We start from the raw sequence: 13654 nt of genomic DNA, 5'->3' as shown, positions 1-13654 counted from the left end.
TCTGCCCATAGAATATACAATAAAGGGGAGGTGTTATCTGGACTCCATCGTTACTCCAAGCCGTACACTCAGAGCCTGCTATAAAATGGCGCTGCTGCATATTTTTTGTCTATGTCGGCACCAGTAAGTACAATTTGTCTTGCAGGTAACAAGCCCTTAAGATCTCTGTAAATCGAAAAAAATTATAAAGTTATTGCTTCTAGAATGCAGGAACGAAAAATGGAAACGCAGAAACTAAAATTGTTTACACAAGAGAACTGCGAGCTTAAATGGCATTAAAATAATACATACAATAAATAAGCCAGAAATGTTTGATAAAATCTTACCTTTAACGTCTAAATAAGGTAATAAAATCAGACTATAGAAAATAAACCGTGAAATGCATGGAGAGGAGGAGAATGTCCGGTAATGAGGAGCCGGGACCCCCAAGGAGGCGGCTTTGTGTGCGGGGGTACACGGGGGAGCGCTCATTACCGGACATTCTCTCCCTCTCCATGTGTACAGCGCAGTCAGGATTTTCTATATATACTTTTTATTGCATGTCACATTATTTCTATATTCCTCTTTTAGTCATAATTGCTGTTATTTTCTGTATTTACGGTTTATAGGTTTTCGCACTTTGCCCTGTAATAGGGCGTTTAGTACAGTGAAACCTCTTTGAACAGATCGCCCAATTTTTGCAGACACTGAATAACAATCAGTCTTTTAGGTAGGGGGTCATCTCGAACCGGTGGTCTTTTTAGAGGCGTTTCACCATATATGGATGAACTTCCAGCCCAAACCTTATTTTTTTGAGGGAGGCTCCTGGTCACTTTCTCCTGGTGCATTAATAATTAATAAGTCCTGGCAGTTTTGGGGGCGCTGCAGTAGTCACTAGTTTTAGGCTTGAGGCTTCATTTCAGAAACTACATTTTAAGTGATATTTTTCAGCATATACACCTGAAGCCCTCCTGCCGTACATAGGCTGAACGTATCCCAAAAACGAGCTGTGATTGTAGCCTAAATCGGGCCCTTCCAATGAGGCAGCGTCTGATATGTGGAAAGTCCTTCTCTCCAGTCATCTGAATGGAAGCCTCTGTGCGAGACTTGTATAGAAATGAGAAGAGAAAATGACTTCCTGTCCACACATTTACTAGGAAAAGTCTTCTAGAATTATTTGTACAAACGCAGTGTATTCATCACATTGGGGGGTGTTTATCAGGACCTGTATGCCAGGTTTTTTTTGCATATAAGCCCGTACTAGCGAACTGCTAGTAATTGCAATTGTATCCCCCTTACCGGCATCTTCACACCAAGTGGGCATGGGGGGTGTTGCCGGTAGCGGAGTGGGCAGGAGTGCCCCGCAAATTGCCAGCGAACATTCGGGTGTGAAAGATTGCACGTTACTGTGCAATTCTACCAGACAGTAAATGTAGATTTGTATGTTGTTGCATCCACCCGCCAGATACGTCTGGAGACCGGATGAAGGGTGGGGGCATGCTGGCGCACGAGTGTCCAAACTTTGTTTTATACTACTAGGAGGTGTATTGAGATTAAACAGCCTAAGGCCCATTTCACACAAACATTTTTTTTTTTCCTGTTGTATGCTACCCGTACCGTTTCGGTAGGGGTAGGATATAGCCACATGCATTTCAATGGGCAAAACGTTCATCCATATAAATGGATGTATTGTCCACCGAACAATACAAGGGGAAAAGATGGCACGCTGTATCCTTCCTGTACACACAGACGTGCCGCACTCCTCCCTATGGAGAGGGGACGGGGTAGCGGCGCTCACCCCTTCTATCCAGCGTGCGGCTGGTTGTTCCTAGCCCGAGTGGGCATCCGTTCCTGTGAGAGGGGCCTTAAAGTGTCAGTCCCTGTGATAAATATTATATTAACCAAACAGAAAAGGCCATACAGTGATACATGAATCAGTACAGTGACCGTATTTTGTACCAGAAAAGCCAAAAGAAAATCCTCTTGAAAATCAACAGAGACTACCAAAAAGGGAAAAAAAAGGAGGAAATTAAAAACCAAGGCTTCAACAAACATACAAGAAGCACTACTCTTTATTAATTACAATGATAAAATAGATATAAAAACAAATGCATCTCTGAAAGGGATACATAAGGCACGCCACGTAATAGGTCCAAACAAAGTAAAATATATAGAAAAGTAGTACAAGAATAATACAAAATAATGAAGGCACCTATAGGTATAATGTGACCAAACACTGTGATAATAAAACCACAGTGTAAAAGAAAAAAAATGGCAGAGTAAGATTTGTAAGTGGCTTACACAAAAACCATAATGAGAGCCAGCGTCACAGAAGCAAAAACACAAACTATGAACACCGATAAGGCGAACATAAGGCTAATGTGACAAGAAAGAGGACAGTCTATTACCTGGCGTGCACCCTGACGTTTCAACAGGTCTTTGTTAAGTCTTGGGCATCTGTTCTGCGTAGTGCAGAGTAGGATGAGAAACGTCATTGCGATCTTAGAGTGCTTTCACGCGGTCCGTTCTTGGTGCGTTCTTAACCGCGTGTGTTTTTGTTGGTTTGCCTGTTTTTTCTTCATTTACGGAAGTGGAAGCGGCTACGAAACAGATACAATCCGGCCAAACGCATGGTAAACATTTAAAAACTCGCCAAGAACGCACAGCGTGACGGCACCCTTTGCTCCTCTCACTTTATGTGGCGCTAATGTTGTGACTGGGGCTCCGCATTTCTCTTTCCAAGGGCTCTGATGGTAAAATAATTGTCCATGTCCTGAAGTCACCGAGCTCTGATTACCTAGAGGTCATATTTTTGGGCACATTAAAGGGATTGCTCCAGACTGAGCAGCGTGCGCGCACCGTCTTGTATTTCCCTTGTTTTCCAATAAAGGAATAGGCGCTGCTCCTTAGTAGTGGCTGCTGACCCGCGACTAATAAAAATCTATTGATTCACTTGAGAAGACACGGTTGTCCAAATATCAAACAAAAGGTAAATAGCAGATGAGGAGTGTGCGAGCCGCGCGTCTGGTATTTGCTGCGTTGGAAAACATCATTGAGAATGTTTCATAGTTATGGGGTTTGGGGATTCTTTATTGAGTAAAATATCAGGTTGCGACCTCTTGACTCTTTACAAAGGGCTTTGGAGAGGCACAGCCTGCACCAGAGCCGGCACATTGCTCATAGGGATTTATGCGCTTTCATGGCTGTGAAGAAAGTAGTTGGCAGCAATAACGGAGAAGCTATCGGGTAGTATACACAAATGTCTCCATTTTATGCCTTGATGGGGCAACGTGGCGGGTATTTTACGTCTCTTATTCCGTATTGATGCACATTCATAAATCCTTCACAGGACGATAATGAAGTGAGTCGCATGGCTGCAGCATCAGACTTCACACGGGGCTCGTCTGTAGTCTGAAACCTGAAGTCTGGATATGCATTGCATGAAATGAGAGCAGGAAATTGTATTTATTTATTTTTAATCAAAAGCTTTTTATTGTGGATTTTTAAAACTTTTTTTTCTCGCACCTACCACGAGTAACAAAATGGCAACAAAAAGTATGCACCGAACAGTAAAGAAACCCCCCCTTCTTCCCACAGCAGACCGATAACTAATTTTAGTCCCTATATAAAGACCAGTCTATAAGTCCTATTGTACCTAGAAAGCAAGAGACATGTTGCCATACAATCTCAGCATATCCGCCCAGAGAACAAATATGGAGTTGCAGCATGCCTCCTTGTACCATCATGATGATTTTCTTGCAGATCCACAAGGGCTCTAACCAGGAGCCCCGCCGTATCCAGCCATCTCCCGCAAGGTTTTAATAAACAAGATTGTTTATTGTACGGGGAATCTGTCACATTGAACATGGTATTGTATCTGCAGGAAGCATGTTATAGAGCAGGAGGAGCTGAGTAGGTTGTACATGGGGTCCTATATGCAGGCAGCATCTTATAGAGCAGGAGGAGCTGAGTAGGTTGTACATGGTTGCACTATGTACAATCACATGCGTTTGTATTGCTTGAAGGCGGGGCCACATGTGGCTGCACCCTCAGTCATCTGACCAAAAAACGTAATGTTATCACATTGATGAAAAGGAATAATTAAAGGGGTTGTCCACTTTAAGCACATTCTGACAAATAATTGATAATCTTTGTGTAATGAAAGTTTCAACTATACTTTCTGTTTTCAAGATCTCTTCCTCTATAGGAAGCCTCATTGTTTACTACCTGTAGGTAAACAGCAGTTTATGGTCATGTGATGTCACACAGGTGCACGGCTCGTTAAATATCACACAGCTGTGATTACTCTCTGTGCACCTGTGTGACATCACATGACCATGAACTGCTGTTTACCTACAGGAAGTAAAAAATGAAGCTTCCTGTTCATGACAGCAAGCAGAGATCTAGAGAACCGTGAAGAATTAATAAAGAAACTAGATTGTAAAACCGAATAACTTTTCGTTACACAAACCATATTATTTGCTGTAATGTGTTTCAATTGAACAACCCCTTTAAGGTTCTAATAGGCAGGTTGTTAAAGGGTTAGAAATACAATGTAGCTTATGTTCCCAGTAATGTTAAACAGGGTTAGGTTTCCTTTTGTCTTTTGAAAATGCCCCCTATGGTCTTTGTTAAAGTCTTTAGTGACTAGTGTGAACAGGGTTGATACATTTCCATGCTATTCTCTTTTGATGTAATGAAGACTTCTCCTGCAGCATCTAAATTTGCCTGTTTTTTTTCTTTGTCTTTCAGATATTACTGCAATGTTTGTGACTGCGTAGTGAAAGATTCAATAAATTTCTTGGACCACATCAATGGCAAAAAACGTAAGTGAACTACCGTAGGTTCCTTTTGTTTATAAGCTGTGTGCGCTTCCACGGATGGTCCTGCAGGTGGCAGCAGTGTGTTCTGCTATGTCTGTGTGACCAGTCAGCTGGAGGACCATGAGGTCACTGCTCATCACATCTCATCACATTTGGGTTCTGCATCTCTCCTTTTTGTTTTCTTGTGAGTTTTTTGCTTGTGTTTGTTAAAGGGGTTTTCCGGGCTAATAAAAATAATTACTGTCAGGTTCTGCTTAAATAATAACAGTAGAAGGTATACTTACCTCTCTGGTCTGGTGCAGTATCTGCTGTCACTGCTGCTCTCTGTGGGTATACAAAGACCGCAGCGGCAATGTCACATCATCCTGACCGGACCCACTGCACATGGCTAGAAAATACATTTGAGAATATGAGAGAACTATAGATCTGTAGAAAGTAAACCATGGTGTGATCTAAGCTGCAGCGCATGTAGACAGTCTACGGCCACCTTCAGTATCACTAGAACTGGACCAGCTCACCAATTCCCAGTTATAATGTAGGTTGATCTATATGTGGCCCGAGCCACAAAATCAAACTATTAGCGATTTTTGAAAGCCCCAGAATGCAGAAGCGCCCCCAAGAGGAGAGATGACTGGACCAGCACGTGTGATGGTATTTTCACAGCGACTCTCTCCTCTTTTTACCCTGGTGATCGCTATAGGTGCGACTCTTTATCAACCTTCCTGTCTACATGTATGTAGGTACCCCACCGCCCTGCACAAAAGTTGATGATATCGGCTCTTGAAGAGAGACCACCGAAAGGCCCACCACCCTTTTTAGGACCTAGTGACTCACAGGTCTGTTAAAGGTTGAATAGACGCCCCCTTCTTTTCTAGGATGATTATTTTTTTTGTGTTTGGTCACATAAGGTCAAAATCTTATTTTGATGACTAAATGTCATGATCTGGGTTGGCTGATGTGGTTATCACATTTCATAGAGGATATGCAAATACGTTTTCCAGGATGAGAAAAGGAAAATCAGGCTTTTTTTGTAACCTTGTAAGGAAGCCCCCTTAACACCAAACATGACTTTCAGGAAGCCTAATGACATGCTGTAGGATTAAAACCGTACCAGTAAATCTATTGCAAAAGGAACAGATTCCTAACTATAGACAGTGCTGTATCAATGTGGTTGTATCTCTTCAGTAGAGTGTAGGGAACTGGTTTGGTTTTAATTCTGCATCATGTCATTAGGTTTCCTGAAAGTCATGTTTGGTGTTAAGGGAGCTGCCTTACAAGGTAGCAAGAGAGGCATGGTTTTCCTTATCCCATCCTGGAAAATGTATTAGCATATTTTCCCAGAATCCCCCAGTGAGCTATAAATCTCCACACGCCTACAAGGCGGCCTTAATTGGCCAATTTATTATTGATCACCATATATTGGACATAGACTGCACACAGCAATGTCAGGAGCATGCATCAGTAACATCAATGTGTAAAGAGTATGTAGTGCTCCTGGGTCTGTGCTTGTGTTATATTCATTGTTTTGAAACATTTATGAAATCTAAATTTCTGAAGGACAATTTTATAACTTATCGTTGTAAGACTCAGAGCTCTGTACAGTCTCCCTTTCACACGCAGCCATCTAGACGTAACTTTTCATCCCATGTGTATATATATAGCAATGTGCTTTTACCCCCACCATTCACATAAGACAGATGCAGGCTATACTCGCCCAGTCAGTCAGTCAGTCATTCTGTCTGTCTGCAGATTCCAATCAAATCTGGAATGGAACAATGTTTTTCATCGGAGACAATGGAATGATTTTTCCTGATTAGGTTACATTATAGATGTAAATGACCGTATGTCCATTCACCTATTAACTGCTTGTTGATGGATATTTCTCCCTTACAAATACAGGATTGTCTCAGCTAATATAGTGGGATTATATGTCCCAACTGGCTCAGGTGGTACCTCAAAGGGCTTGGCCACTTTCCGTTAATGATTGATATTATTTGTGTAATGAAAAGTTAAACAATTTTCCAATATACCTTCTGTATCAATTCCTTATGCTTTTTTAGATCTCTGCTTGCTGTACTTTTATAGAAAGCTTCTCTGTTTAATTTCAATGGATCGAAATCTCTCCATGGTCATGTGATGTCACACAGGTGCACAAGCCGTTATTATCATAGAGAGTAATCGGAGCCGTGTGATAGTAACGGCTCCTGCACCTGCATGACGTAACCTAGAAGCTTTCCATATTAGTACAGCAAGCCGAGATCTAGGGTACCACGAGGAATTGATAGAGAAAGTATATTGAAAAATTGTATAACTTTTCCTTACGCAAACAATCTAAATCATTTGGTGAAAGTGGAGAACCCCTTTAAACCCCGAGAACAAAGGAATTCGGCATGATTTGTAAAGCGCTACGGAATTTGATGGCGCTATATAAATAAAGATTATTATTATTATGTAGGGTGGGATATGCGTGACCCTTCTTTTAGTCAATGGCAATCGGCATTGGGCACATTAAGGCCACATTTTGGCCATGGCAGAAGCGAGCGGCCAGTCAGGGAAAATTTGCATCCGGTTTTGTCCAGGTAGAGATGGGAGGGGTGACCACCAGGCTATCTGGCTTGGTCACAATGAAGTGAAACACAATGGGGTGGATGCATCAGTCTGCCCACGACAGAATACTGGAGTAATTTGCACCTGAAATGCTCTGCACTACGTTTTCGACCATTTCTAGGCAGTTTTCTGAATTGGCAAAATGGGCGTGTCCTTAGTGAAAAGGGGGTGTGGTCTCACAGGAAGTGGTCTGTGCTCCAGAAAATTCAGTCTCTGCTTCAGAAAATGTAATCTTGTGGCGCATAACACTAGACCAACTAATAGGAGGTGCAAAGTACGACTCTTCTACTGCACCAGATTAATAATCCAGCATCAGACACATCTGGCAACTCTGGCGCAGCAGAAAACACTCTAGTTGTACCCTGGTCTATAGACCAACACATGAATCCATCTCCCCCATGTGCTCCCTGCACCTTAAAGGGGTTTTCCCACAAACCCAAGTTAGGCGCTATCCTTGGGATAGGGCCTAACTTGCTGATCAGTGGGGGTCTCCGTGATGAGACCCCCACAGATCACAAAACGAGGGGTCCGATGGGGTTCCTACGTACCTCTGTTGGATCACGGAAATTGCAAAGCTGCACGCTCATCAATCTCGGTCATTCCCATAGAGATTAATGGATAAGAGCGGTCATGCGCGACCATTTGCTCCATTTGTCTGACGGAGCGGCGACCCCCCCCCCCCCCCCCCCACACTGGTCAGCAAGTTAGGCCCTATCCCGTGGATGGGGCCTAACCTCTGTTCGTGGGAAAACCCCTTTTAACTGCGCACAAAGACCACTGTGGGGACCATTTGCTAACCGCACAAATCATAATGCATGGTTGTGTGCATGAGGCCATACACCGAAAGATAATCCTTCATTTTTTGTGCTTTTCGGCCTAATCGTATGGGCATGTAAGTGCTGCCCCCTGTGACATGCCCCAGACTTTCCCCAATCTTGTGCTTATCCACCAGCTCTCTATCCACATGACTAGAATAAGCAGACTTCATACATCAATAGTGTTTTGTATAATCATTTTTCTTTTTTTTTTCCTTTGAAAGACTGGAAAACATCCCAATTTTATTTTCCTTTCCATGTCACGTTTGCTTAATATAATTCCGGCGTTACTAAATTTGTAGCGCGCCTCCCGCTGCTCCAGCTAAGCAATGGCTTTTATGTAGAAGTGCCGCCACGTAATCTTCTGACTCTCTCGTAACGGCAGTCACTGACAGTAATAACAACAAATGAATCGCCGCCATTAAAACGTATTGAATTTTATGACAGTATTTTGGCTGCAGGTTTTAATTTTGTTGGAATAGGCGTTTATAAATGCAGATTCTCACGTCTATCGGGTCAGTGCCATTTTTTTATTTAATAGGAGGTTGTTTGATGAAATCAGCGAGTGCTTTATGATGTGACTCTGAGAATTCATAGAAGTGGTGGCTCAGAAAATGCACAATATTCCCCCTTCTGTACAATTCCTGAATTCTCTCGTATTACAATAAAAGTAAAATACAAGGGCAGTCCAAAGTCCCAGGGAACCCTTTAATTTCAGAACTGTAAAGAGCAAGGGTAGACTTTTTTTTGTGGACACATACAGGTTGGTTTCCTCTTTCTGGAATGATTTTTCACTGATGCTTTACTGACCCATTATTTTCACTTTGCCTTTTCACACTTCAGTTTTTACTGATCACTAGTCAGTTAGAACCTGTTCTTTTTGTGTTCACTGACATTGGATCAGTGAATAAAAACTGATGTGGGAAAAGACCCATTGAAAAGAATGGGTCGGTAAGTTATCGGTGAACAATCATTGGGAAGGGAAAACCAATCTGTATGTTTCCATAAGACAAAATGGGTTCAGTGAAAAATCACTGTGGTAAAAAAATGCCAGTGTGAAACCACCCTTGGGGACCATGCACATGAACGCATATACGACCCTAGTTGTCTATGGCGCCTGAGCTCAGTACAGTGAGCACAATGTGATGAGTAATGAGTAAAGAGGCCTGTCTGTTAGCCTAAGTCCGAAACATGCCACTAATCAAAGTAAAATCCCATAATTTTTTAATTATATACTCAGTGACACACGGTACAACCATAGCACACGTCCCATTAAGGGGATATCCAACAAGTTTAGTGCAGTCTAGTGTATATTTGCTAAATCTGAAACATGGCCACCTTAGTGGTTCAGGGGAAGTTATTTCCAATGGGAAGGTGGTCTTGTAGCAAATCAAATAAGATCAAAATTGTCTCGAAATTGATTGCCGAAATCTGTTGTTCAAATGTTATGAACATGTAGTTGCATCAACGACCAGGAACGTTCCCTGTGATGCACAGCTATGTGAACAGTGGGCTAGAGGCACTGGCTCCATCCTTTATGAACCTGCGTTAGGAGATGATAACTTTTGAACCCTTTACATTCAAATTTCATCTGTGCCCCAGGGGGTCGGAGATCCCCCCCCCCCCCCCCCGCCTTCTTTACAAGACTGTGCTGAGATATTTAGCTCTCCCCACTGTTCTGTCTACACCTGGTCCACAGCTAATTGAGTTCTGTAGACCTATAAAAACCAGATTCTGTTCTATTTGTTTAATCCCTATTTGGCCCTCATAGTTGTGTATGACACTTGGGCAAAATGGATCAAGGTAGTGGCAGTATCGCACTGATGTTTTCTCAGGATCAAAAAAAACAGGTCTTTGTACAAAAACCTGTTCATATACCGGCAGTCCCTGACTTACAGATGACTCCTGGTTACACATGGATCTCTGTGGCCACCTTGACCTCGGTGAAACTGCCTGGATGCTGTAATTTAGTGAAGTTTAACCCCAAGGTCATTGTAGTGGTAGACTTTGGTGCCAGGTAGACCGCTGGTCATTCTTCTTGATGTCACAGAAAAAGTTCTGTCTTGTAGGGCAGCGCTGTGACTGTTTTGGAGCCATAGCATTAATCAGGCCATATACATTACACATATATTGGTTAATTCTCAATCATTTCGGTTGGACTGGTTGACCATCTAATGTATATCGGATGTTCTTGAACCCTCCCTTGGCAGCGGAGGGACAGAACGGTTTGGTTTGTTGGGTTTCAACACGGCCCACTCCCCTTCCCATGGAGATAAGCTACAGCGAGGGCTGTCTGACAGTCTTCTCCTTATTCAGAGCATATGCACGGGTGGCTGATCCGAGTGTCAAGGTGTACTGGAGACATCAGCCATATATTGGGTATGGACAGATTTCAGGCCTGGCTTTCCAGGTAACGTGACAACAAAGTAGAAGTATGGCAATGGCAACCAACAAACGTGATAGGAGTTTTGGCTGTGTGATAGGAGATTTGGATGTTTTTTGAAACATCCAAAATTTGGCTAAAAAATATAATTACTTTCATACGATAGACTCTTGGTAGCAGTTTGGTAGGGACCTGCACCCCCATAAATCAGCCATTGATGATTGGAGAATGGCATAGAGAGCCGAGAGCTCCATTCTGTGTGCAGTGGTGAGATCACGTTACTACATGTCAGCTCCCATTTAAAGCGTGTGACTTAATTCCACCATTGTGAAAAGACCTGGTCTGTTTACTTATTTATTCTCTATGTGAATAGCTGGACCCCACTAATTTGATGTTGGGAACCTATTCTATGGATATATTGATGATTTTTACAGGAAACCTCCCTGAAGAATTTTATTGCTTATAGATTTCGACTGAAAAGTTGTTATACTCTCTGCACAATAATTTCCTATCTTTCGGTATTTTTTCCTACCTCTTACTTTCTTTTAGCGTGCAGTTTCTCTCATCTGGAGGTAGAAAGGTGTTGCATATGAGAGTGGTCGTTATCAGTCATTTTCGGTATTGTCTGTGTGGCACTAATGAGGGTCTGTGTGGTGGGTCACCGGTGATGTCCTCGCTGCACACAATGGACACTTTGACATTTTCCTTGGACGGCTGTACATTATTATAAATGTGCTGCTCTTTATCTGGAGGAACAGGCGTTGGTTATTCTCCGCAATCAATCTGGCGTTATTTAAGAATGTGTTTCTTCTCGAGAGTCTGCAGTCAAAGTGTCAATCATTTCAATGATGTCTAAAGGTTTAGTCATATTGAGTCGCAGATACTGAAGTTCTTCTGAAATGTTCCCTGTGCGGTGCTCCTCGGGGCTTTGGAAAGTATATATCATTCCTTCATCGACTTAAAAATCCCCCTCGCACATACGTATAGATTGACGGGTGTTTTTCAGAAAAATAAAAGCTTACCAAATAAAAACATGCATGTTTTTCAGCATTCAGACAAGTTTGTGGAGGGCTGTTCTAATAACAGGTATTGGGTTCCAAGGCTGGTGGACGAGGCTACAGATGTCATATCTGTCTACTATCCGTGGCCTGGTACATAGAAAACGCATTATGATAATTGGGGGCAACAGGTGTTGGGCGCCCACTGCTTTAATGTGATTACTTTTCATGGTAGATGGAGACCCAGCAATTGTCCCCAGGCCTCCTATTTACTGAACGGAGGCCTGGGGACAATCACTGGGTCTCCATTTACCATGATAAGTAATCAAATTTAGACAACATTTGATTACTAAAACATTAAAGGAAATCTAGACAATCTTTAGACAACATTGAAACATTGATATGTATAAGGATGTGCCAAAGGTGTGGCCTAACAGGCTTCCTGATCTTTTACTTAGGCCTTATTCACAGGAAAAGGGATGGGAGAGTGAGCGCTCCTCACCCTCCCCTCGCCGTTGAAAAACGAGCAGTCCATATCGTGATCTGGTGACATAGACTTTTTTGTGGCAATTTGTGACGTAAATAGGGTCTTGGAAGTTCAAGCCATCAGGTGATCACATGTAAAAGCCCCCGCGTGGGATAGTAAAATTGTTAGGTGAAAACATTTTATTTATTTATTTTTTTTTACTTTAAGGGTTGTATCAATTAAAAACAATCTAATAAAATTCTAACATCTAGGGGGAATTCATTAATGTGTCGCCGACTCCGACAGGGCAGAGCTCGACAACACTAGTCTTGGTCTGCACCAGATTCCTCGGGCTACATTCACACGACCATATTGGAGACGTAGTTACGGTCACAAGCTTGCGGCCGTACATGTGTCCCCCATAGACTGCAATGGCCGAACAGAGCGATCTGGCTACGGCCTGGCGGGTATATGTTCATGTGAATGTTGTTTCACTGTGATCGTGAAATCTGTCATGGTATAAGATGGTCTAAAATAAAAAAACAGACCTGCTTTTTGGTCTAAAACTTGTTTGGGTTTTTTTTCTAACGCAGGTGATTTCCCCTCCATAGTTTTTATTGCATTTTTAAAGACTTGAGCTATGCACCTGTAGTGGTCATTACCCAGCCATGTGCAAAGAGAATTGTAGAAAACACATGCCAGGATCGCTGTATTTTTGTCCACCCCACACAGCAAAATCTTCATAAAAAGCTATAAAAAAAGTCGTATGTATTCCAAAGTAGTACAAATAAAAAAAAAAAACTACAGGTCTTCCTGCACAAAGAAAGCTCTCACTTCACTTAAATAGTTGTGTGTCTTGAAAAAGGGAAAATGCAAAAACTTTTATAAAGGTAAAGGATATTGCACTATGGAATATGATGGCACTATATAAAGACTATTATCATTATAAAACAAATAAAATATTTAATATTGTATATATAATAATTTATCTATAGTATTCCTGCAATCGGAACAACCCAGAGAAAACATTTTATCATATTTTTTTCGTTCTTTTAGTTCACACAGCAGTTATGAATTTTAAAGCCGGAAAAAAAACAAACAAAACAAAATTGACTTGAAGGAAATCTACTACCAGGTTGAAGGATTGTAAACCAAGCACACTGACATACTGGTGTGTGCCCCCTCTGGCAGGATCTTCTCATCTTCTACCTTCTTGTGCCCTGGTTTTTTTTTTTTTTTTTTTTTTTTTTTTTTTTTTTTTTAAAGGCTTTTTAAAATGATGCAAATGAACCTGAGGGGCTCCAGGCTCCGTGGGTATTAATTGAGACCGGAGCCTCTGAGTTTCATCTGCACAATTTTTAAAGCCTTTTTTTCTTAAAAACTAGGGCATAAGAAGCTGAAAGAAGAGCAGATCCTGGCAGGGGTTACACTTCGGTGTGTCATTGTGCTTGGTTTACGATCCTTCATCCTGATGGTAGACTAAAGACAATCAGTGAGAACCATGTATCTAAAAACCATTCTATTAAAATTCTACCTTTTCCAGAAAAACAAACAAACAACTCGTACAGTATTATTGAAGGGAA

General features: G+C 41.9%; 1 protein-coding gene across 2 annotated transcripts in view; it reads left to right on the top strand.

The window, feature by feature from the left end:
* The window catches only part of ZMAT2 (zinc finger matrin-type 2), a 37639-nt gene that overhangs the window by 13774 nt on the left and 10211 nt on the right, over window positions 1–13654 (top strand). For both annotated transcript variants that reach the window (XM_072145751.1, XM_072145750.1), the window contains exon 4: window positions 4732–4805. In XM_072145751.1, coding sequence (XP_072001852.1) covers window positions 4732–4805 — 74 coding nt within the window. The remainder of the gene's footprint in view (window positions 1–4731; window positions 4806–13654) is intronic.

This window comes from Engystomops pustulosus, chromosome 4, assembly GCF_040894005.1.
Source record: "Engystomops pustulosus chromosome 4, aEngPut4.maternal, whole genome shotgun sequence".
Taxonomy (NCBI): Eukaryota; Metazoa; Chordata; class Amphibia; order Anura; family Leptodactylidae; genus Engystomops; species Engystomops pustulosus.
Note: the sequence above shows the minus strand (reverse complement) of the source record. Positions and strands in the feature narration are given on the sequence as shown.